The sequence below is a fragment of the Artemia sp. Qi Xiang Cuo genome, chromosome 4, assembly GCF_049724085.1.
Source record: "Artemia sp. Qi Xiang Cuo chromosome 4, ASM4972408v1, whole genome shotgun sequence".
Lineage (NCBI taxonomy): Eukaryota > Metazoa > Arthropoda > Branchiopoda > Anostraca > Artemiidae > Artemia > Artemia sp. Qi Xiang Cuo.
This window is the reverse complement of record NC_142797.1, coordinates 73,532,474-73,559,195: the sequence shown is the minus strand read 5'-3', so window position 1 is coordinate 73,559,195 and position 26,722 is coordinate 73,532,474. Positions and strand designations below refer to the sequence as shown.

General features: G+C 35.4%; 1 protein-coding gene across 1 annotated transcript in view; it reads left to right on the top strand.

Moving 5' to 3' along the window:
• LOC148953423 (carbonic anhydrase 2-like) overlaps window positions 1–26,722 on the top strand; it is a 199,710-nt gene that overhangs the window by 167,951 nt on the left and 5,037 nt on the right. Inside the window, exon 6 of the mRNA XM_089087664.1 lies at window positions 11,046–11,276. Coding sequence (XP_088943790.1) covers window positions 11,046–11,276 — 231 coding nt within the window. The remainder of the gene's footprint in view (window positions 1–11,045; window positions 11,277–26,722) is intronic.

Genomic DNA, 26,722 nt, shown 5'->3' with positions numbered 1-26,722 from the left:
AAAACCTCATATATTAACTGTGAGCAACTTGCATTAGCTACAGCCGTTGCTCGAGGAGCTATGGGGAGGGGGGTAAACCCGGAGCAATAATTATTTGAAATTCGGACTATTTTGAAAAAAGTTGCTATCTCAAAATTTTAAGTGGAAGCATTTTGGGGGAAAAGGTCTTGGGATGGGGGGCTGGTTCCCCTCTGATCCCTTTCTGCTCTTAAAAATGGAACTTGTGATTTCGAATTGAATGGCCTTCCTTCAAAGTTTATACGACCGCCTTTTCCATATAAATCTTGAATGCTAAGAGTGGGCAACTTGCATAGCTTACAGCCCTTGACCAAGGGACTACGAAAGGGGTCAACCCCAAAGGAATAGTTATTTGACTTTTGAACGATTTTCAACAAAATGGCTATCTCAAACTTTCTGTCGGATATATTTGGGAAAAAGAGGGCTTGGGGGGGACTATCTGCCCCTGATCACTCGTGACTCTTAAAAAAGACAATAAAACATCCAATTTCTGATCGAATGAGCCGTTTCTGAAGTTTTTACAACCACACCTTCCAAATGAAGTTCATCTTGGAAAAACTATAAAACAAAAGCAAAGCTATAGCGCTATCAAACAGTTTGTGGTAACGAACTGTAAGTAAGGAGCGACTCGGCTCAATGGTAATCGAAACTGTAGAAAACGGAATTTTCATACCAATAGATACATCAAAAGAATCATATTTTAATGCTGATTTCAAATATATATATTTCATCAAGTTTAGTCCTACCTATCAAAAGTTTCGCTCTTTACGCTAAAGTTTGACTTTCTCACAACTCTATTTTTTTAAACAATAAAAAACTTTAGCGTAAAGAGCGAGGTGTTGAGGAGGGGACAGCCCCTTTCATATATGGAATAATTCCTGTTCGTTTTAAGTTTTAACATCGTTCCTTAATTTCAGTTATAAAAACTTGTTTTTTTTATTTAATCTATAGTAAAAGCCATAAGGCTTCACGGCTTTATTATTTATTTATTATTTATTTCCAGAAGCACTTCATATGGAAGGGATGGTAGTATAAACTTCGGAAGGGGGGTTCGTTGGATAGGAAATCGGAAGTGCTAGAGCCCTTTTTAAAATCAACTGATCGAAGGGCAACTAGTATCTCCCCATGCCCTCTTTTCCTAAAATGTATCCAATCAAAATTTTAAGATAGCAATGCTGGTCAAAATAGTTCAAAGATCACACAAAAAATTCTAGGGGCAAGAGTTGTAACCCATTCCCCGGGGTATGGACGGTATTTATGGAATGGTTGGTCGTATGAACTTTATGGGAGGCTCATCTAATTGGAATTAGAATATTCTAGTTCCCTTTATGCAGAATGAAAAGTGATTGGAGGGCAACTACCCCTACGCCCCACGCCCCAGTCCTTTAATTGCATCCGATCGATTTTTTTAGACAGTCATTTTGTTCAAAATAGGCCAAGGATCGTATAACAAAACTCCGGAGTTTACACAACCCCGCAGAACACGGGACAAGTGTTGTATGTTATCCCTCAGGGAGATATAAAGTTTCTTATGGAAGGGGTGGTCGTTTTCATTTACTTATAATCTTTAATGGTAAAGTATTTATTTTCGTTTTAAGATTAATTTGAATATTCAATTTAAGTTATACTCGTTTTAAGATTTATTAATTCATTTATATTAATACATGTTGCATGATTGTTTGCTATGATTGTTAATTTAATTTCAGTTCGTTTTGGGTTTCATTCCTGCTGTAATAGTAATTTCTGGTCATTTTGAGTTTGAATTATTATAGGAATTTATTTCTGCTAATCTTAAGTTTAATATGGTCTTAAATTTTCTTTGAAAAACTTCTTTATCGGAAATATTTTTTTTAATTAATAGTAATTATATCATCGATGGAGATTCTCCCCACATTTAAATTTCAGCGGCCAAAGGGAAACTAAGACAAATAAAAAACTAAAGAAAAGAAGAAATTCTTGTATAGATGCATAGACATAGATGCATAGACATGGATGCATAGCTGCATAGACGGAAAAATACTAATTCCTCAGTGAAATTGTGACCTATTTAGACCGTTTTTGGGGCCAGAAAAGTTAAAATGTCAGTTTTAAGAAAAAAAAACTATTTAGCCGATTTCAAGGCCTTGTACCGGCACTCGGCACGCAGAGAACTTGCATACAAGGATTTTTTTTGTCCCTTGTCTTCTAACTGCAGATAATCTGAATTTTATCTTGATGTCGTCGCTTCAGGTTAGATTTTTTTTTCTTTTTTTTTAGGTATTATTTTTTTTAGGTGTCAAATAAGCATTAACAATTTAGCTAGGAAAGTGTGGTGTGAATTCAATTCCTCCTTCTTGTTAATGCATAAGAAACGGCATTTTCCCTCTGGAACTCATTGTGATTCTCACTCTTTCTTTTCTTCTAACCGCAGGTTCCATTTACGATTCGATGTATTTGTTGTGAAACTGCTTGTCAAATGTTTTTTAGCTGCATATCTCGTTTTCACACACACGCACACACACACACACACAAACACACACACACACATATATATATATATATATATATATATATATATATATATATATATATATATATATATATATATATATATATATATATATATATATATATATATATATATATATATATATATATATATATATATATATATATATATATATATATATATATATATATATATATATATATATATATATATATATATATATATATATATATATATATATATATATATATATATATATATATATATATATATATATATATATATATATATATATATATATATATATATATATATATATATATATATATATATATATATATATATATATATATATATATATATATATATATATATATATATATATATATATATATATATATATATATATATATATATATATATATATATATATATATATATATATATATATATATATATATATACATATATATATATATATATATATACATATATATATATATTTATATATATATATATATATATATATATATATATATATATATATATATATATATATATATATATATATATATATATATATATATATATATATATATATATATATATATATATATATATATATATATATATATATATATATATATATATATATATATATATATATATATATATATATATATATATATATATATATATATATATATATTTAATACAAAACAGTAGTCCAGAAAAAATTCTGGACACAAATACTAGTGCTTAATTTAGTTTCATACCTCCTCTAGTTAACCTGAAATAGAAAACTTGATACCATTCGAAAAAAAATCTATTTACTTTCATTCATAGCTTGGATACACTTACGCTATTTTGATTTGGTTGAATTTTAAGAGCAGAAGCAGCCCCGGAAGTTTGAACATAATACCCTCAGTCGTTCTTGGGATACTGCTGAGATGCCTTATTGGGAATTAGCATTAACACAGTGCATTTTGATTTAATCTTAAGGCAACATTTAGTTTTTAAACATAATGAACAAATGGGAGGGTAGGCGTGGGAGGGGAACTAGTTGCCCTCCAATCACTTTTGACTATTAAAAAGGGCATTATTCCTTTCTTTTTTCAATCGAATGAGCCCTTTTCTAAGTTCCTACGACAACTCCTTCGATACGAAGTGTCCTGGTCTAAGCAAACAAAAAACAATAATAATACATTGTACCCAGATCGGTCTTTACTATAAAAATGTCAAGCCTTTCAATCACATTCGACAATTAAAATGGGCACTATCCCTTTCAATTTCAAATCGAATGAGCGCTATTTGAGTTTCTACGACAACGCTTTCTATAAACACCCTATATGCCCCCAGGGCATAACTTACAACCCTTGCCCTGAGGGCTGTGAGGGGGCTGTCACCCTCAAAGAACTAATTTCCAGAACTTTCAGCTACGTTAAACAAAACGGCTATCTCAAAATTTTGATTGGATGTGTTTCGGGAAATGGTGGGTGTGAGAGGGGGTTGGTTTTCCTTCAATCACTTTTGACTATTAAAAAGGGCACTAGCCCTTTCAATTTCCAATCAAATGGGCCCTTTTGAAGTTCCTACGACAAAACTTTCTATAAAAGCCTTATATGCCCACAGGACATAACTTACAACCTTTGCCCTGAGGGTTGTGGGGGGAGAGGGTTGTCATCCTCAATGACCTAATTTCCAGAACTTTCAACTAGGTTGAACAAAATGAATATATCAATGTTTTGATTAGATTTGTTTGGGAAAATGGTGGGCGAGAGAGGGGGTTTAGTTGCTCTTCAATCACTTTCGACTATTAAAAAGGGCTTTACCCATTTCAATTTCAAATCGAATGAGCCCTTTTGGAATTGACTACGACAACTCTTTCTATAGAAACATCATATGCCCCCAGGGCATAACTTATAACCCTTGCCTTGAGAGCTGTGGAGGGGGGATGTCATCCACAAAGACATAATTTCCAGAACTTTCAACTACGTAGAAAAAATGGCTAACTCAAAATTTTGATCGTATATGTTTTGGGAAATTGTGGGGTGAGAGGGCATTAGTTGCCCTCCAATTACTTTCGACTGTTAAACAGGGCACTAGCAATTTCAATTTTATCTCGAATAAACCCTTTTTAAAGTTTCTACGACAACACCTACAAGAAACCTTATATGCCCCCAGGGTATAACTTACAACCCTTGCCCTTTGGGCTGTGAGGGAGTTGTCATCCATAAAGACCTAATTTCCAAAACTTTCAATTACGTTGAACAAAATGGTTATCTAAAAATTTTGACTGGATGTGTTTGGGGAAATGGTGGGTGTGAGAGGGGGGCTTGTTGTCCTCCAATTACTTTTGAATACTAAAAAGAGATACACATTTGAATTTTCAATCGAATGCACCCTTTTTCAAGTTTCTAAGACAAAGCTTTCAATAAAAACCTTATATGCCCCCAGGGCATAAGTTGTAACCCTTGCCCTAAGGGCTCTGAGAGGGGGGGGGGGAGTTGTCATCCTCAAAGACCTAATTTCCAGAACTTACAACTACGTTGAACAAAATGGCTATCTCAAAATTTTGATTGGATGTGTTTGGGGAAAAGGTTAGCGTAAGAGAGGGGTTAGTTGCCCTCCAATCACGTCCGACTATTAAAAAAGACTCTAGCACTTTGAACTTCTAATCAGATGAGTCTTTTTTGAAGTTTCTACGACAACGCTTTCTATAAAAATCTTACATGCCCCCAGGCCATAACTTAAAATCCTTGCCTTGAGGGCTCTGGGGGAGTGTCCTCCTCAAAAACATAATTTCTCTCTGGAAATCAGCTACGCTGAATAAAATGGCTATGTCAAAATTTGGAATGGATGTGTTTCGGGAAATGGTGGGCGTGGAAGGGGTGTCAGTTGCCCTACTATCACTTTCGACTATTAAAAAGGGTACAAACCACTCTAATTTCCAATTGAAGGAGCCCTTTTTGAAGTTTCAACCACAAATTCTTCGATACAAAGTGCCCTCGTCTAAAGGAAAAAAATAATAAATAATCCATTTTGCCTAAATCGTTCTTATATTCCTCCAGGGCATAAATTAAAACCCTTGCCCTGAGGGCTGTGGGGGAGTGTACTCCTCAAAAAAATAATTTCTATTTGGAAATCAACTCAGAGCCCTGAGGGCTCTGATGGGGAGGAATTGTCATCCTCAAAGACCTAATTTCCAGAACTTACAATTACGTTGGACAAAATGGCTATCTCAAAATTTTGATTGGATATGTTTGGGGAAAAGGTGGGCGTGAGAGGGGGGTTATTTGCCCTCAAATCACTTTCGACTGTTGAAAAGGGCACTAGCCTTTTGAATTTCCAATCGAATGAGCCCCTTTTGAAGTTTCTACGACAAAGCTTTCTATAAAAAAAAACTTATATGCTCCCGGGGCATATCTTACAACCCTTGCCCTGAGGGCGCTGGGTGAGTGTCCTCCTCAAAAAAATAATTTCTATCTGGAAATCGGCTACGCTGAACAAAATGGCTACGTCAAAATTTAGAATGGATGTGTTTCGGTAAATGGTGGGCGCGGAAGGGGTGTTAGTTGCGCTGCGATCACTTTCGACTATTAAAAAGGGCACAAACCACTCTAATTTCCAATTGAATGAGCCCTTTTCGAAGTTTCTACGACAACTTCTTCGATACAAAGTGCCCTGGTCTAAAGGAAAAAAATAATAAATAATCCATTGTGCCCAAATCGTTCTTATATGCCTCCAGGGCATAACTTAAAACCCTTGCCCTGAGGGCTCTGGGGGAGTATACTCCTCAAAAACATAATTTCTATTTGGAAATCAACTCCGAGCCTTGGGGGTTCTTAGGGGGAGGAGTTTTCATCCTCAAAGACCTAATTTCCAGAACTTACAATTACGTTGGACAAAATGGCTATCTCTAAATTTTGATTGGATGTATTTGGGGAAAAGGTGGGCGTAAGAGAGGGGTTAGTTGCCCTCCAATCACGTTCGACTATTAAAAAGGGCACTAGCCCTTTGAATTTCTAATCGAATGAGCATTTTTTCAAGTTTCTGCGACGACGCTTTCTATAAAAAACTTTACATGCCCCCAGGGCATAAATTACAACCCTTGCCTTGAGGGCGCTGGGGGAGTGTCCTCCTCAAAAACATGATTTCTATCCGGAAATCGGCTACGCTGAACAAAATGGCTATGTCAAAATTTGGAATGGATGTCTTTCGGGAAATGGTGGGCGTGGAAGGGGTGTTGGTTGCCCTGTGATCACTTTTGACTATTAAAAAGGGCACAAACCACTCTAATTTGCAATTGAATGAGCCGTTTTCGAAGTTTCTACGACAACTTCTTCGATACAAAGTGCCCTGGTATAAAGGAAAAAAATAATAAATAATCCATTGTGCCTAAATCGTTCTTATATGCCTCCAGGGCATAACTTAAAACCCTTGCCCTGAGGGCTGTGGGGGAGTTACCTCCTCAAAAACATAATTTCTATTTGGAAATCAACTACGCTGAACAAAATGGCTATATCAAAATTTTGATTGGATGTGTCTGGGGAAATGGTGGGGGTGGAAGGGGTGTTAGTTCCACCCCCACCATGTGGAAGGGGTTGCCTTCCAATCACTTTCAACTATTAAAAAGGGCGCTAGCCGTTCCGATTTCTAATCGAATGAGCCCTTTCCCAAGGTTCTATGAAAACTCCTTCGATACGAAGTGCCCTGGTATGGAAAAAATAATACATTGTGCCAACATCGTTCTCCACTTAGGCAGTGCGATTGTGCTGCCTATGATCAAAAAAACATTACGCCAAACCTTTGTTTCTTTCAATTGTTCAGGTGGTGGACAAATACCTTCCTTTTCCTCCAACGATTTATCTAGTCCAGGTTTTTGACTTTCAATGGTATGGAAAGCATTGACGACCACCTTTGTTTCTTTTAATTGTTCAGGTGGAGGGACAAAAACTTCTTCTTTGCCTTGGCTTGTTTTCTGTCATTATGAAAGACGTATCGCCGAACCTTTTGTTTCTTTTAATTGTTCATGTGGTGGGACAAAAACTTCTTTTTCTAGGTAGGTATTGATGACCTTATCCATATCAAAATCCTAAACCCGATCATCATTGCTATCATTTTCAATTTGTTTGGTTCGTTACTCGTCAGCTTATCTTTTATCATTATGAATTACGTATCGCCGAAACTTTGTGTTTTTGTAACAAATATGTGGGGCACTCTTATATATATAGATTGTCACTGTAGCTTGTCTTCTAAATGCAGACAATTTGAGCCTTCTCCTCATTTATGCTCCTAAAATGTACTCAAAAATATCAAAAATTTCTAAGTATTTTGTCTTCAAACCGCAGACAATTTTTGTCTTTTAATAAAAAAAAATTGTCTGCGGTTAGAAGACTAGTAACTTAGAAATTTTTGATATTTTTGAGTATATTTTAGGAGCATAAATTACATCATTTCCACCCCAAGATTGGTTGAGTCGTTTATAGTGTCTATGACGAATGCAAAATTTCAAATAAAAACATAGCTAAAATCAAATACCAAGTGTAATGAGTAAATTTACAAAAGGCGTTTTGAGCAGTTTCATAATGCATAAGGGAAAAATGCGTTAATTAATAATTGCTCAAAATGAATAAACTGAACCACCAAATGAGATAACATCAACAGGACGATCCGAGGAATGCAAATTCACAATCGGGGAAAATGAACAACCGAGACCATCAAATGCGACATCAAAGACCAATCAAAGGAGCTAAGGCAAGGGGAATTGAAAAAATGTCCAAAGTAGTAATTAGCAAACACGAAGAGCAAAGAAATAAGCGGTTAGAATACTTGCGACATCAACAGTTGTAACGAGTCAAAAACAAAAGTGAAGAGCAAAGAAACATGGGGTTACAAGATAAATGAAGAATAAAGCAATATGTGGTTAGAATACTTGCTACAACGACAATTACAGCGAGTAAAAAGCAAAAGTGAAGAACAAAAAAAATATTTGGTTACAAGACAGGGGACAACGAGGATCAGAACGAATCAAATCCTGGGTTTTTCCGGCCTCAAAACCGTCTATATTGGTCACGAGTTTGATAAAAATCTTTAAGAGCCTAAATTTTGGAAGATAATCGATATGAGTGACTTCATATTTATGAGCACATTCCAAAAGCAAACATACGCCATATTTGCCTCAGTAGTGAATATAACGTTTTCAGTGTCTATGATGCAGGCAAAAATACACAATAAACATAACTAAGTATAAAGTACCAAGTTTAATGAGTCTTTTTGCACAAGGCGTTTTCAGCTGTTGCATAATACCTAGAGGACAAATGAGTAACTTAGAAACTTAAGAACAAAGAAATATACGGTTAGATTATTTTTGTAAACGACAATTAGAATGAGTCACATTTTAAAGTGATGAACAAGGAAATTTGACAAGTCAAAAACAAAATTTAAGAACCAAGAAATATGCGGTTACAAGACGTGTGACAACGAGGATCAGAACAAATCAAAAACAAAAGTGAATAACAAAGATAAGCGGTTAAAAGATAAGGTACAAAGATAAGCGGTTAAAAGATAAGGTTTCAAAAATTAAAGAGAAAAACAAAGAAATACGCGGTTAGAAGATATGCGACAACAAAATCCTACCGAATAAAAAACTAAATTTGAACCCAATGAGTTAAAACTAACAAATAACGTGATGATCATGCTAATGTATAATTTGAGAGTCTAATATATACAAGCCTGCTGCAAAAGTCAAGGACAGAGAAACATGCGGTTACAACAATCAAAATGAATATATTTGCGACCACAAGGATCAAAATAAATCAAACACGAAAGTGAAGAACAATGAAATAGGCAGTAAGAAGATATGCAACAACAACAATTATAACGAATAAAAAATGAAAGTGACACCTCGTCTTAAGAAAAGCGTGATGATTCTGCTATTTCACAGACAAGCCTGCCGCGTCCAGAGAGCCAGGGTTTGGTTGCAATGCCACAGCTTTTCAGATCCCAATTAAGCCGTTGAATAGCACCTTGTATGTCCTTATAAAATATACAAGAGCCTGCTTCCCGGGGCTTGGCGGCGATACCGCAGCTTTTTAGGCCCCGATGAATCTGTTGAAGAGCGCCTTGTAAGTCCTTTAAATTAAGAGATTTTTCGTACCCTAACGAATCTATTGGGAGAAATATTGCGAAACAAAAACAAATACGCCAAAGGTTACAATTAAAATTTGAGAAATGGATAACGATACGTATCAACTTGCTGCTTTACTGGGACAGCTGACTCGGTTAGAAGACAAGAGACCATGAGAATCCATATATAAAAGCCTGGCGCATGGTTGTGCCGGAGCCGTGGGGCTCCCATACATAACGAAAGATAAGCCAACGACATAATGACGAAAGACATGGATAAGATCGTTAATACCTACCGTACCTTTGAAAATCAAAAATATGGACTGGATAAATCATTGGAAGAAAAAGAGTTTTTGGCCCACCACCTGAACAATTAAAAGAACGCCTTGCTCTCAAACGCCTTGCTCTTTACGCTAAAGTCTTTTATTGTTTAAAAACAAGTTGTGAGACAGAGTCAAACTTTAGTGTAAAGAGCAAGGCACAGAGGAGGGGACAGCCCCTTTCATATACGGAATAATGTCTCATCATTTTAAGTTTTAATGTCGCTCCTTATTTTAAGTTAAAAACTTGTTTTTTTATTTAATTTCTGAAAGTTTTTGAATTAATGCAGCTTTGATTCTGGCTCACTGTACATGAATTATTAAAACTAAACTTACATATTAATTTTACTTTTTTTGGCTAAATGGCTTTCTCGAAATTTTGTTCTGTCGTAACTTACGAATTAGTAACGAACTTCTGTATTCGTATGTTTTTATTACGTATATTAGGGAGTTCGCCCCCTAGTAATTACCTCGCCCCCTACGCTAAAGTTTGAATTTGTTCGAATCACAAACCTTTAAATCACAAAGGCCGGTTAATTAGAATAGATAGCTTTTTTGAAAGTACTAAAACAACTTTAGCGTAAAGAGCGAGGTATTGACTAGGGGGAAAACCCCCTCATATACGTAATAATTTCTGTTCGTTTTAAGTTTTAATGTTGCTCCTTATTTTCAGTTGAAAGAAAACTTGTTTTTTATTTAATTTCTGATTGTTTTTTAAATAATGCTGGAAAATCCGGTACCCCCTTCATAGAGATGTCCCTTCCCCCAAGAAAACTTCTTTCATGGAAAGATCCTCCCACATAACCCCCTCCTCTAACCCGTGCGTCCCCCCAGAAAAAATCATAACCCATTGACAAGGCTAGGATTAACTTATGCCTCCTTATGTTCTATTTATTGCGCAAATTAGAGTCGTGTTGTCCTATGATGGTTTTTTTGGATTAAGTATGGGCGAAATAATAAAAAATAGGGTGTATTTTTAAACAAATATTTTAAAAACAAAAAAGGAAAAACCACTTGTAGCTTTGAATTTTTTTCTTTACTTTTACCTTTGATAAAGAAAAAGTCTAAAGAGTAAATAAATAAATTTCTAGGAGTCAGAAGATGACAATCCCAATCTTGGCCCCATCGTTGACATGCTTTCTGAAGTCCGAGTTGCTGAAACAAATACCTCTAGAGCAAATTTAGGATTTCGGTTAAATGACCTACTACCCAAGGACCTTGGAAAATTTTATAGATACCGCGGATCCTTAACCACTCCAAACTGCAACGAGGCCGTTTTCTGGAATGTGTTTTCTAACCCAATTGTAGCTTCAGTGGAACAAGTAAGTCACAGTTTTCTTTACCATTAGCCAGTCCTGTTTTTGTTGCTGCATTTCCAGCTTTATATAACTCACATTTTAATAACAGTTCAATAGGGGAAATTCTTTTATTTGAGAGGGAAAAACAACCTCTTTGTATTTCTGTCACCTATACAGTGGCCGTCATAGTGCTTATCTGCTTAAGACGGCCACTACGAATGTGACTGAAATAGCCAGAGATCTTTTCTTGTTTTTCACTGTCAAATAAAAGGCTTTCCTTATTGACGTGTTATTTATAACCAGCCTGAAGTAATAGCCCATCGCCCTGGCCATTGCCCTATATTCAGTGTTGCCAAATTTTGAAGAAAACATCCCTCGCCGACCACCCAATCTTTCAAATTGATTACAGTGTTGCCAAATTTTGTCTCCTTTAACCTAAAGGACTATTAAAAATACTTTAACACAATTGACTTACAGCAGCGAAGATTCTAAGGGGTCAGACACTACTTTTTGGGACTAAACCTTATCTGCTTGACTAGTAGCTCATTCTAAAGCACATTTTTCGCTGATTCATAATATATACGTCTTACCGCGTTTAAAATTCTTGAATTCAATTTAGTTCCCAAATAAAGTTTTTTTAAGAAATTCAAAATCCTTGTCAAAATCCTTCTCTTACAAAGAAGCGGGCAATGGCCTTGCTTTGGTTTATTATGTCCTATACAGTGTTTTTATGAAGTGAAAAACAATTTACCATAACGATACCATAGCATTTAGTATTTTCTTCATTGCTACAACTCTTTGTGACCTTTTTATTTAACCAGGGTGATTTTCTTATCGCCCTAGTCTTAAAATTCTAGCCATAAGGTCAAAGAAGGAGGAAAAGGTTCCTATTCTTCTCAAAACGTGGAGTGCTATCATCAGACGGATGAGACATTTCAAATGAACTGTCGCTGGCCAGAAATCGGAGCACAATCACAATTGACTCACAGCAGAGGAGATTCTAAGGGGTCAGACACTATTTTTTGGGACTAACCTTATCTGCTTCACCAGTAGCTCAATTTAAAGGCAATTTTTCACTGATTCATAATATATACGTCTTACCAAGTTTAAAAGTCTTGAATTCAATTTTGTTCCCAAATAAAGTTTTTTTTTATGAAATTTAAAATCGTTGTCTTACAAAAAAGCGGGCGATGGCTTTGCTTTGGCTTATTATGTACTATACAGTGTTTTATGAAGCGAAAAACAATAGGCCTTAGATTTACCATAATATTCAATATTTTCTTCATTGCTACAACTCTTTGTGACTTTTTCATTTAACCAGGGTGATTTTCTTATCGCCCTAGTCTTAAAATTATTTGAAAAAAACTACGTTTTCTAAAGAGTTAAAGATGCTGAGTCACAAGTTCAAACCTTAAAACGTACAGGGATTAGGATGTACAGTTGGGGGGATGCCGTCCCCCAAACCCCCCACTTTTGCAGCCTTTAAATAAAAAAAAGTTTTTTAAACTGAAAGTAAGGAGCGATATTAAAACTTAAAACGAACAGAAATTATTCCGTATATGAAAGGGGCTGTGCCTTCCTCAACGCCACGCTCTTTACGCTGAAGTTTGACTTTCTCACAACTCTTTTTTTTAAACAATAAAAACAATAAATAAAAAAAACAAGTTTTTTAAACTGAAAGTAAGGAGCGACATTAAAACTTAAAACGACCAGAAATTATTCCGTATATGAAAGGGGCTGTGCCCTCCTCAACGCCTCGCTCTTTACGCTAAAGTATGACTTTATCACAATTCTTTTTTTAAACAATAAAAACTTTAGCGTAAAGAGCGAAGCGTTGAGGAGGGCACAGCCCCTTTAATATACGGAATAATTTCTTGCTTTCAGTTTAAAATACTTGTTTTTTTTATTTAAAGGCTGCAAAAGCGGGGGGTTTGGGGGACGGCAGCCTCCCAACTGTACCTCCTAATCCCTGTACGTTTTAAGGTTCGAACTTGTGACTCAGCCTTTTTAACTCTTTAGAAAAATTAGTTTTTTTAAAATAATTTCTGCAGGTTTTTGTACAGTTTATTACTTATTTTTGCTTGACTAACTGTTAGCTGATCGTGTCAGGAGTTAAAGCTGGGGGGCGGCCGCCCCCAAACCCCCCGCGCTTCAAGATTCTTCTGTTAAGGCTTTTAATTACTGAATACTAAAATAAAATGCACACTAAGATTTTCTTTTTTCAACTTTTCTTCGAGTATGCGGGTATACGGCATGTTATCAAAGCAGTGGAGACTTACCTGTAACCTGAAGGCCGACTGTGATATTCTTCTGGAGACGCCTGTTGAGCCGAAGGATTTAATAGATTGGATTTAAAAAGTAACTGAGTTTCTTTTTATTTTAAATTCAATATATAAAATATTTTCTCTGACGGGGAATCGAACCCAGGTCTTCCACCTGACAGTCAGGAATAGTGACCACTGTACCACAGAGACACTCGTTACATTATTTTTAGTCTCTGCAATCTATTTTTGACGCAAGCGAATCCCCACAAAACTTGATATTTAGTTTTTTGAAAACAGGGAAGGAGTAATCGGATTGAGCTGAAATTTTGAGAATAAGTTTCCAGGCCTCAGAAAAGCTTATCCTCTAAATTTCAAACCGATCGGACAACCTTAAAGAGGAGCTGTGGCGGGAAAAATTAACATGGGCTCTTATAGGAAAATGAGGTTTTTCGTAAATGTAAATTCGGGGGATAATTTTTTCGGTCTGAAAATATCAAAAGGCCCTAACAGGTCGAATTCCGGTTTGAATGAGTCCTCATTCACCTGGATCTGTTGCCAACTGTGGCCTGTAGGCGTGGCTGATAAAAAAATAACCTGATGAACATTAAGTGGTATTATTTGGTTTTTGGAAAACAGGGAAGGAGTGATCGAATTGAGCTGAAATTTTGAGGATAAGCTCCCAGGCCCTAGGAAAGCTTATCCTTTAAATTTCAGCCCAATCGGACAATGTTAAAGGGGGGCTATGGTGGGAGGGTCGAAACTTCCGGCCCACTTTCCCCCATGAAGATAAAGTCGGAGGGGGTGAAATTTTGCTTTTTTCTTAGTTTGAGCTTAGGCTACAAAATGCGAGCCCCGCCGTCTCTCTGCGACCGCTAGGACTGGAAATCGCTTAGCATTGTGGTGGGTCACCTCTTTAAAGAGGCACAAGTGTGCCTCCTTGATGGAGATAAGGAAGGGGCAGTTTTCCTCCTAAACGATTAATCTCACATTATGGCTCGCAGTATTACGGCTGAAAAATCGCAATAACAAAAACAGGAGTCATGATTGCAGCGGTAACTGCAACATAGTAAAAAGCGAACCACAGCCCAAAGTAACCAAAAGTTAATAAACGTATTTTGAAAAAAAAACAACTTAGTGAAAGAAAATTGCTATGTAAAACTGATTCAGGATCGAATGAGTACCCTCCAAAATTTCTATGATTTTGAGGTGGAGACGGGGATAAGGAAGGGGTAGTTGTCCTCCTATACCATTAATATCACATTATCTAAGGCCTATTGTTTTTCACTTCATAAAAAGACTGTATTGGATATAACAAGCCAAAGCAAGGCAAAGCATGGCCATCGCCTGTTTTTTTGTAAGACAAGCATTTTGAATTTCTTAAAAAAACTTTATTTGGGAAATAAATTGAATTCAAGACTTTTAAACGCAGTAAGACGTATATATTATGAATCAGAGAAAAATGGGCTTTAAAATGATCTACTAGTCAATCAGATAAGGTTTAGTCCCAAAAAGGAGTGTCTCACCCCTTAGAATCTCCTCTGCTATGAGTCAATTGTGATTGTGCTCCGATTTGTGGCGAGTGACAGCTCATTTGAAACGTCTCATCCGTCTGATGATAGCACTAAACGTTTTGAGAGGAATAGGAAGCTTTTTCTCATTCTTTGACCTTATGGCTACAATTTTAAGACTAGGGCGATAAGAAAATCCCCCTGGTTAAATAAAAAAGTCACAAAGAGTTGTAGAAATGAATGAAAATGCTAAATGTTATGGTAATGTTATGGTAAATTGTTTTTCACTTCATAAAAACACTGTATAGGACATAATAAGCCAAAGCAAGGCCATCGCCCACTTTTTGTAAGATAAGAATTTTGAATTTCTTAAAAAAACTTTATTTGCAAACTAAATTAGATTCATGAATTTCTCAACGCTTTAAGACGTATATATTACGAATCAGCGAAAAATGGGCTTTAAAATGAGCTACTAGTCAAGCAGATAAGGTTTAGTCCCAAAAAGAAGTGTTGACCCCTTAGAAACTTCTCTGTTGTGAGTCAATTGTGATTGTGCTCCGATTTGTGGTGAGTGACAGCTCATTTGAAACGTCTCATCCGCCTGATGATAGCACTATACTCTTGGAGAAGAATAGAAACCTTTTTCTCATTCTTTGACCTTATGGCTGGAATTTTAAGACTAGGGCGATAAGAAAATCACCCTAGTTAAATAAAAAAGTCACAAAGAGCTGTAGCAATGAAGGAAATACTAAATGCTATGGAAATGTTATGGTAAATTGTTTTTCATTTCATAAATACACTGTATAGGACATAATAAGCCAAAGCAAGGCCATCGCCCACTTTTTTGTAAGACAAGGATTTTGAATTTCTTAAAAAAAAACTTTATTTGGGAACTAAATTTAATTCAAGAATTTCAAACGCGGTAAGACGTAATCATCAAAAAATGGGCTTTAAAATGAGCTACTAATCAAGTAGATAAGGTTTAGTCCCCAAAAGTAGTGTCTGACCCCTTAGAATCTCCTCTGCTGTGAGTCAATTGTGATTGTGCTCCGAATTGTGGCGAGTGACAGCTCATTTGAAATGTCTTATCCGTCTGATGATAACACTTCACGTTTTGACAAGAATAGGAACCTTTTTCTCATTCTTTGACCTTATGGCTAGAATTTTAAGACTAGGGCGATAAGAAAATCGCCCTGGTTAAATAAAAATGTCACAAAGAGTTTTAGCAATGAACGAAATCCTAAATGTTATGGTAATGATATGGCAAATGGTTTTCACTTCATAAAAACACTGTATAGGACATAATAAGCCAAAGCAAGGCCATCGCCCGCTTTTTTGTAAGACAAGGATTTTGAATTTCTTAAAAAAAACTTTATTTGGGAACTAAATTGAATTCAAGAATTTTAAACGCTGTAAGACGTATATATTATGAATCAGCGAAAAATGGGCTTTAAAATGAGCTACTAGTCAAGCAGATAAGGTTTAGTCCCAAAAAGTAGTGTCTGACCCCTTAGAATCTCCTCTGTTGTGAGTCAATTGTGATAGTGCTCCGATTTGTGGTGAGTGACAGCTCATTTGAAACGTCTCATCCGTCTGATGATAGCACTACACGTTTTGAGAAGAATAGGAACCTTTTTCTCATTCTTTGACCTTATGGCTGGAATTTTATGACTAGGGCGATAAGAAAATCGCCCTGATTAAATAAAAAAGTCACAAAGAGCTGTAGCAATGAAGGAAATACTAAATGCTATGGAAATGTTATGGTTAATTGGTTTTCACTTCATAAAAACACTGTATAGGACATAATAAGGCAAAGCAAGGCCATCACCTACTTTTTTGTAAGACAAGGATTTTGAATTTCTTAAAAAAAAAACTTTATTTGGGAACTAAATTGAATTCAAGAATTTCAAACGCGGTAAGACGTAATCAGCAGAAAATGGGCTTTAAAATGAGCTACTAATCAAGCAGATAAGGTTTAGTCCCCAAAAGTAGTGTCTGACCCCTTAGAATCTCCTCTGCTGTGAGTCAATTGTGATTGTGCTCCAAATTGTGGCGAGTGACAGCTCATTTGAAACGTCTCATCCGTCTGATGATAGCACTACACGTTTTGAGAAGAATAGGAACCTTTTTCTCATTCTTTGACCTTATGGCTGGAATTTTAAGACTAGGGCGATAAGAAAATCGCCCTGGTTAAATAAAAATGTCACAAAGAGTTGTAGCAATGAAGGAAATACTAAATGTTATGGTAATGTTATGGCAAATGGTTTTTCACTTTATAAAAACACTGTATAGAACATAATAGGCCAAAGCAAGGCCATCGCCCGCTTTTTTGTAAGACAAGGATTTTGAATTTCTTAAAAAAAACTTTATTTGGGAACTAAATTGAATTCAAGAATTTTAAACACGGTAAGAAGTAATCAGCAAAAAATGGGCTTTAAAATGAGCTACTACTCAAGCAGATAAGGTTTAGTCCCAAAAAGTAGTGTCTGACCCCTTAGAATCTCCTCTGCTGTGAGTAAATTGTGATTGTGCTCCGACTTGTGGTGAGTGACAGCTCATTTGAAACGTCTCATCCGTCTGATGATAGCGCTACACTTTTTGAGAAGAATAGGAACCTTTTTCTCATTCTTTGACCTTATTGCTGGAATTTTAAGACTAGGGCGATCAGAAAGTCGCCCTGGCTAAATAAAAAAGTCACAAAGAGTTTTAGCAATGAACGAAATACTAAATGTTATGGTAATGTTATGGTAAATTGTTTTCACTTTATAAAAACACTGTATAGGACATAATAAGCCAAAGCAAGGCCATCGCCCGCTTTTTTGTAAGACAAGGATTTTGAATTTCTTAAAATAACTTTATTTGGGAACTAAATTGAATTCAAGAATTTTAAACGTGGTAAGACGTATATATTATGAATCAGCGAAAAATGGGCTTTAAAATGAGCTACTAGTCAAGCAGATAAGGTTTAGTCCCAAAAAGTAGTGTCTGACCCCTTAGAATCTTCTCCGCTGTGAGTCAATTGTGTTAAAGTATTTGTAATAGTCCTTTAGGTTAAAGTAGACAAAATTTGGCAACACTGTAATCAATTTGAAAGATTGGGCGATCGGCAAGGGATGTTTTCTTCAAAGTTTGGCAACACTGAACATAGGGCGATGGCAAGGGCGATGGGCGATGGGCCATTACTTCAGGCTGGTTTATTTATAAGTCATGCAAAGGCAGTGTGGTTTTCAGAAAATTCAAGAACGCAACGATTATACTTTCATACACAATGATTCACAACAATCATGCACTTTACAAGCTGAAGAAAATATGCATCATCTACGGAGCAAGGATTTTGTTGCTCCATTTGAATACAAGGATTTTGAATCCATTTTTTGTTGCTATTAGCGTTCCAGCTTCAACCAATTAAGTTACAGAAATGTTTTTGCTTTACAAGTTTCAGTATATGAGAGAAAATACACTTTTTTGTTAATACCCACCATTTTGGCTTTCGCATCACTAAATACTTCCATTTGTAGCAAAATATGTTTTGGGATTGCGTTTATTTTCTCAGTTACTACGTCAAAGAAAAAAATTTTACGCTCCCATTAACTGCTCCACATTTAAACCCTCTTATAATCTACTAATCTCTAAAAAAAAATACTACTCTCTAAAAAATCCTGCTCTAAAAAATATATTCCTGAAAAGTAGTTGGTGTCGTATCCAAAGTAAACCACTGTTTCGCTTCAATTCTGTTATTAGATGAGTTTTACGATGAGATGTTTTGCTTGAAATTGGAAGTGTTGGGCGATATTTTGATTAAACGATGTATCGATGTTTTCACTATCTATATTTGTCACAATGATTTCGATATCTCCGAATTTTTTTTTGCTCAAATTAATTAACTAATCGTTTTGCCAAAGTTCAATAAGAAAAACTGTAATTAAACAGTATTTTGCACAATTTTTTGGCAATTTTTTTACATTGACAATTTTTTGACATTGACTAATATAAAAACAAGCTTCGATGACATAAATGCTTACCACAAAATCTAGATTTGAAATAACATGGGCTCAGCCTCCATATAAAGAAAAATAAACTACTGGCTGATTTCGGCTATTCAAAATCAGTGGCATTTCAATGTTTTCCCCTGATAATTGTTTGTGGCTTTCAGTGATTAAACAAAAAGAGGAGGTTTTTCCAGCTGATATTAAGGATCAACATTAAAACTTAAACGAACAGAAATTATTACGATATGGGGAGAATACCCCTACCATAATACTTCGCTCCTCACGCTAACATAATTTAGAACGTTCAAAAAGCTATCTGATTCTAATTTATTGAACCTTGTGTTTCACTTTTTGTTCGTAAAGGATTGGGATACAAAGTCATAGTTTAGTATAAGGAACAAAGTATTTAATAGGGAGGCACCCTCCACATCCCACCACGGAAAACTTCCCTACAGAAAATTCACCTCCCGTAAATGTCCGTTTACTTCCCAATAACAATTGCTATGTGTATGAAATAGGCAATAGGCTTTTCTTTTTGAATTAAATGAATCAAAAAGTTTTTTACTGAAAGTGAGGAACGACACTAAAACTTAAAACGAACAGAAATTATTCCGTACATGAAAGGTGCTGGTCCCTCCTCACCGCCTCCCTCTTTACACTAAAGTTTGACTTTTTGTCACAAGTCTACTTTTTAAAACAACATAAACTTTACCGCTAGTTACAGCATCTAAGGACCAAGTCAGCATCCAAGGACCAAGTTACAAGAACCAAGGACCAAGTCAGGACCAAGTTACAGCATCTAAGGACCCAGTTTGTAACTAGGGAAATTTTCTGAAGAAAGAGAGCGAGAAACACAAAGAAGATGAGCAGCTTTGATAGTTTGGCTTCAATGAATACCATGCCTATAAATAATGAACTATTTTCTTAGGTTATGAAAAAATTAGAACATATAATTTGTATAGGAAATGAACCCTTATACATAAGGCCTGCAAACTCACAAGTCATCAGAGTTTCGCTCGTGTTACAGTTTAGGATTTTTTTTTTCATCTCATTTAAGGCATCAGTTAAGATCCTTGTACACAGGTCATGAAAAGCAAAAATGATCAAGACAACGAGGTAATTAGGGTCGTAGAACACATTACCATTAAATGCTTTTTATGATGAATGTTTTCGTACGCATAAATTGAGAGAGAAAGGTTAAACATATTCATATTCATGTTTTCTAGGTTGATTTTATTTTTCCTTCTGTTTTTTTTTTTATTCTTTTTAAACTGGTTTTATTTTTCTGTTAATCTTAAACAATAATTTCTCTCTCTTTTTTCTATTCTTTCCTGTAATTATTAAGAGTAAAATAAAGGTTAGAATGTTAATTGCTCTCCGCTGGCAAGGCTCCTTTAGTTGCCCATAGGGTGGTAATTTATATTAAGAAATGGTTGACTTGTTGTATATTCTTATGATGAATAAACTAAGCTAAACTAAACAAACTATGAGTCGTAAAAAATAAAAGGCCTTTTTCATAAGCAGAAAATACTAAGGTTCAGAGAACTTAGTCTAAAATATTCTGGTCTTTAGCAAGGAGTCATGGGGGCACAGACTAACATTAAAAAATAACGGAGACCCCAAGATAAGCAAATATTCTATATAAAGCAGCGTATTAATAGACTAGTTTTGATTGACAAAAAGTCGACCTGAAACATGAAAGACTATTACAGAAATGACTATTAAATCCTAATTCATTGTTAAAGACTCGAGCACCGAGGACTAGATGTTTTGTTTTTATTGCTCAATTTTTCTTCCTTTTTTAAAGAAATATTTGTTTTTAAAAGCTATAGAGTTTAGTTTAGTTTATATCAAAACTCTATTATCACAAGATTCACAAAATATCCGCCTTTTCTCTTTGTGTCTACACTGTTAACTAGAAGTCAGATGAAGGGGTATCATGTTGTCCTTCAATCTGTTTTTCACTGAAAATGAGTACTACTTACGGTTGAAACATCCCTTTGTCAATTTCTAAAAAAATTTTTTTCTCATGAAGAACTTTTATATATATGTATATATATATATATATATATATATATATATATATATATATATATATATATATATATATATATATATATATATATATATATATATATATATGTATATATAAACGCCAAACATTAACAAATAATCTTAATCGACGCAATGCTGTTGACGGAGTAAAAAGCACTGTGTTTCTCCCGTTCTATTTATTGTTTGTTTCTTCCAAATGGCATCATGAGAAAAGAATAGATTTAGAAATTGACATAGGGATGTTTTTATGCGGAAGTGGTCAACTGGTATCACCTGGTCTATCTATGAAAAAAAAAAGTTTTTTCCCAGTATAATTAGAATCCTTGAGAGCTTGCAAAATATTGTTCTCAATTTCAACCTGTTTTCCTTGCAGAAGCCGATGCATACTTTCTCCAGTAGCAGATGACTTATTAGAATTTAGAAATTCCATGTTTTGGTCATCTTCATAGGTCTCAATGTCGTCCATACCATATCAATTTACCTCAAAACCATAATTTTGAACTTCTATTGCCATCGTAGTTACCTTGGATGCCATAATACGATAAGCCCATTTTATTGCAGTATCTTCACACATAATTCCTCATCGGGCTTGCCAAATAAAATTTTCTTTCAACTGATTTTTGAATCTTTCTCAAAGATCTTTTGGATCTCCAGGATTTTCAATTTCAAGAATCGGAACGATTAGTATTCGTATTACAGAAGGCATTTTGTAAAGTGCCAATTCTTCTAGATCCTCTATCAACTGTCTACCGTCGAATGCAAGGTCATGAGCTGGGCATACTTGTTTTTATGTCGCATAATGAATGTGATTCACATAAAAAGATCTTGAAAACTTGTTGAATCCTTCACATGATGGATAAGTACTCACAAACGGAAGGACTCTGGACGATCTACATAATTTACCTTGTGCATTTGACTAATGGCACGCAATCGAAGGATTTGCGGTTCCCATGTACGCGTTTTTCCACTCCATTTTACGTTTTTGGTCTTATTCCAATAATAGAGACATTTCTGACTTGTTTTCATTTCTTAAAACTTCTTGTTGTGTTTAATATGCGCTTCCAACATTGAGTCTAGTTGCAATATTTTTTCAACAGAGATCCATTCAGTAACGAGGAATACCATAATTTAAAGGATGTGCATGGTGTTTGTCAACAGTATCATCGGGGTCTAAAAAGTACACTTGGTCTCATGAAGGTGTTTCAAAATAACCTAAAGTTTTTATGATAATGTACCGCAAAATTAATCCTGTGGTAAATTTGTCCATCTAAGAATTGTTCATTTAAAATTTCTCCATCTAAAATTGTAAATCAGCTAACAACATTGCGACTATTGATGGATGAATCATTGCTTAAAAAAGAATAAAGCTAAACTAAAACATGAGGTTAAGTTCTGGATTCGTTTGTAAGATTCTTTAGTAAGCGAGTGACTACTTAAAAAAAGAAAACCCGATCATTAAAATTTGGAAGTAATAATGCTGTTCGACCATGCAAGCAGCAATCTCCAACTGAACCAAACTTGTTTGCTATCTTTCCCCGGGAAAATACAGAGCTCCACAGTGAATACATAAAACGTTGAAGGGTCCCAATGATTTTTAATTAACAATTGCGTAGTTTGCATCGTCTTTCTAGGGTTATACTTTGTTTTGTGCCATAACTTGTTGCTGCACGACCGTTCCGGGGGCGTTATTCTTTTGGATGTTGTTTTTCCTGTAACATAATATTTCTTTGTTCTTCACTTGTGTTTTAGAAATGTTTTTAGCAATTGTAAATTTGCATTTTTCAGGTCGCTCTCTTGGTCTTATCAAGTTTAATGGTGCAGGAGGCTGGAGGAAAATCCCTTGTTGTTCCGACCAATCATCATTTATAAGAATTGCATATTTTCGTTGTTTCGGTTTTCTTCTAGCCATATTTTTTCTACTTATAAAACTGGTTAGAACGCTGTTCATTAATAGACTGATAAATGTTTCTAGACATGAGGTAGTTTCATGAGCTTTCGTATGAAAAATGAACATGAACAGCAAAGAGGCACGCAGTTAGAAGATAAACTAAAACGAAAATTAGAGCGTATCAAAACCGAAAAAGAAGAGCAAAGATACACGCGGTTAGAAGAACAGTAGCGTCTTAATCTTCATTACAAACAGCGTATGGCACAAAACCAAGTACATAAAATGCTTTAAATGCTTTAAATTGCTTTAAATTATCAAATCTCTAAAAATCTAATGAATCTCTTGGAAGAAATACTGAGGGATTCAAACGACTGTGCCAAAGGTAACAAAACAATGCGAGAAGTGGAGGATAATTCAAATCAACTTGCTGCTTCATTTGGACAACATCCTCCAAACGTGCAGCTTGTTTTTACTTTGCCAGATGGTTTCGATTATAGACGATTCAACCCTCTCACATGTAATGTAGTATGCGCTGTGCTTACTCTTAATGCAGACCATAGTTTTCCACCAAATGAAATGGTTGTAAGACAACGTGGCGAAAATATTGTCATTTTAAAAAAATACCGATCACCATGTAGAGCCCTTTACCTACCCAATGCTTTATCCAGCTGGAACTTCAGGATTTTCAAGGGTTATGCTACTTCAAACATCTTTTGTAAATCTTCCACATATAACATGGCTTGAATTAGCAAGGAATCATATCGCTTTTCAACCTGAACTTGCGAGAAGCCTTTCTGTGCAAGCTGTAACACCCGATCTGCGAAGTATTGTTTTTAATAGTTTGCATTTTGGTGGAAGACTTTTCCAACAGTACCTGGTAGATACTGCTATTCGTGTTGAGCGTGATCGTATTGGTTGGATAAAATTTAACCAGAAAACTATTACGAGTGAAAACTACATAGGTGTTACACGACTTCTTAAAGACTTAGCCTCGAAAAAGGATGCATTCGTTGGTGAGAAAGTTATACTACCTAAATCATTTGTCGGATCAACACGCTACTTCGCTGAACATTTTGAAGACGCCTTGGCTATTATTCGTCGCCTTGGACCCGCAGATTTCTTTATAACTGTGACTTGAAATCCTGATTGGGCTGAATTTAATAGGCAGCAAGTATTAAACTTGATGATGACTCTATTATAGATCAGTCCCCTCAAGATCCTCCTGATCACATTACATGAATTGCTAAACTGAAATTTGACGATATAATCAATGATATTGATAAGTATAAGATATTTTTAAAGGTGGCAGCACATGTGTATACGATTGAATTTCAAAAACGTGGACTACCACATATGCATTTGCTATTGATCACGAGTCCTCAGGATCGAATCCATAATCCAGTAGAAATTTAAGATTTTATTTCAGCTGAAATTCCAAATTCCAACGATCCATTATTAAGAGAAATAGTTTTAAAGTGGATGATTTATAATCCCTGCGGGACTTTAAATCCAAATGCGATTTGTATGATTAATAAAAATCGAAAATTCCAGTGCCGCTTTGGTTTTCCATTGCAGTACAATTCAGTCACATCTGGGCTCATGAAGGTGTTTCAAAATAACCTAGAGTGTTTTTGATAAATGTACCGCAAAATTAATCCTGTGGTAAATTTGTCCATCTAAGATTTCTCCATTTAAAATTTTTGAGCTAACAACATTATGACTACTGATAGCTGAATCATCGCTTAAAAAAGAATAAAGCTAAAGTACAACATGAGTTTAAGTTCCGGATTCGTTTGTAAAATTCTTTAGTAAGCGAGTGACGTGCTAAAAAAGAAAGAAAACCCGTTCATATGGAAGTTTTAGGGGTAATAATGCTGTTCAACAATGCAAGCAGCAATCTCCAAGTGAACCACATTTTTTTGCTACTCTTTCCCCGGGAAATACATAGCTCCACAGTGAATACATAAAACCTTAAAGGGTCCCAATCATTTTTAATTAACAATTGCGTAGTTTGCGTCGTATTTCTAGGGTTATACTTTGTTTTGTGCCGTAACTTGTTGATGCTGAACATTGTGGGGGTGTTATTCTTTTTTATTCTGTTTTTCCTCTAACATAATATTTCTTTGTTCTTCACTTGTGTTTTAGAAATGTTCTTAGCAATTTTAAATTTGGATTTTTCGGGTTGCTCTCTTGGTCTTATCAAGTTTAATGGTTCAGATGGCTGGAGGAAAATCCCTTGTTGTTCCGACGAATCACCATTTATAAGAATAGAAAATTTTTGTTGTTTGGGTTTCCTTCTAGCCATATTTTTTTTCTACTTATAAAACTGGCTAAAAAGCTTTCTATTAATAGACTGATAAATTTTTCTAGACCTGAGCTAGTTTTATAATATGAATGCCGTCATTGAAATAGAAATTATGATGCGGTTTTTATGACGTCATTTAAGGTTATGACATGTATGCAGCCTTTTACTTTAGTGCATGACGTCATTAAAATACTTACATGTATTTACTGCGTTTTCGGTCGCAAGCAGTGAACTGGTGTCAAGTACTTCAGTTGGAAAGATTGTTGCTAGGCCTATGCAAGTTGGAGATCAGTGTATTTCTCGCATTTAGTGTTTTATCACTTTAACGGTATATTTTTGGTATGTATTGTTTTAGTGCCTGTTTTGGCCTCCCTTTCTCTTCAAGGTAGTGCTTTACCACGACCAAAACCTGCCAGCTAATGAAAGGCTACTTTGGAGGGTCAAGGAACCGGAATTCTATACTTGGGACCTGGAATAGAAGAAGGGGGAAAAGACACAACTTGTGGACAGTTCATCTTTGGGACCAATAGTGACGAGTGGTTAGAGGGACACCACTGGGAGAGTTCAAGTAGCCTCTACCTTTTTATATAGTATAAGGTGGGCTGGGAGGGTTTAACAATAATCTCCACATCCACTGTCGTCAAAGAGTTCTAATACCTCCGCTAGCCAACTATAGACAGCGAGCTTGGAGAGTGCAGCAGCCACATCCAAATCAACTGTACCAGCCGGTACAAGTTGACTTTAGCTCAGGTTCTCTACAGCTTCAAGAAGACTGTTCACGAGTGTGCATTAGTATTGTATTTTGTTTATTTGTTTATTAAAGTAATTTTAGCAACATGTTGAGTAGATATGAACTCTGCTTACCACGCTACCCAAGGTCTTGTCCTGGTGGAGGCTTGCCCATCCCCCACTGGGGACAGATAATACGAAAATTCCTAAGAGAAATACCCTGCACTTCATACAGCTGTCGACAGGGGCATCACGCATAAGGGAGGGGGACGCCTTCTTCTCGGACACAAATTCCAGTTAATATTTTAGTGGCACAAATCACCACTTTTTACTGGATCATATTTTTCTTTAGGGTAAATGTGCTAATGGAAATATATGGCGAAAAATAAACGGAAGAAAATCAGTCTCTGTCGGTAAAAACTGAAATACAAAGTAACTTTAATAGCAATATCACCCAAATCAGCAACCTCAAAAAGAGTAAAAACGAATTAACATGAAATGAAAATGAATATTAAACAATATTCTACGCCTCATATTCTTCCTATATTTTCGAATATAGGCAAAATATTCAAAAATTTTTTGTTTTCTTCAATATTTTTTTATGCTTTCTCTGTGGCTGCTCCGTTTTTACTTGGGGAATTTTTTCTTGAGGGGAATTTCCACGAGGAGATACTTTCTTGTTGATGATTAGCCGGGGAATTATTTCACATTGGGAATCTTCCGGGAGAATTT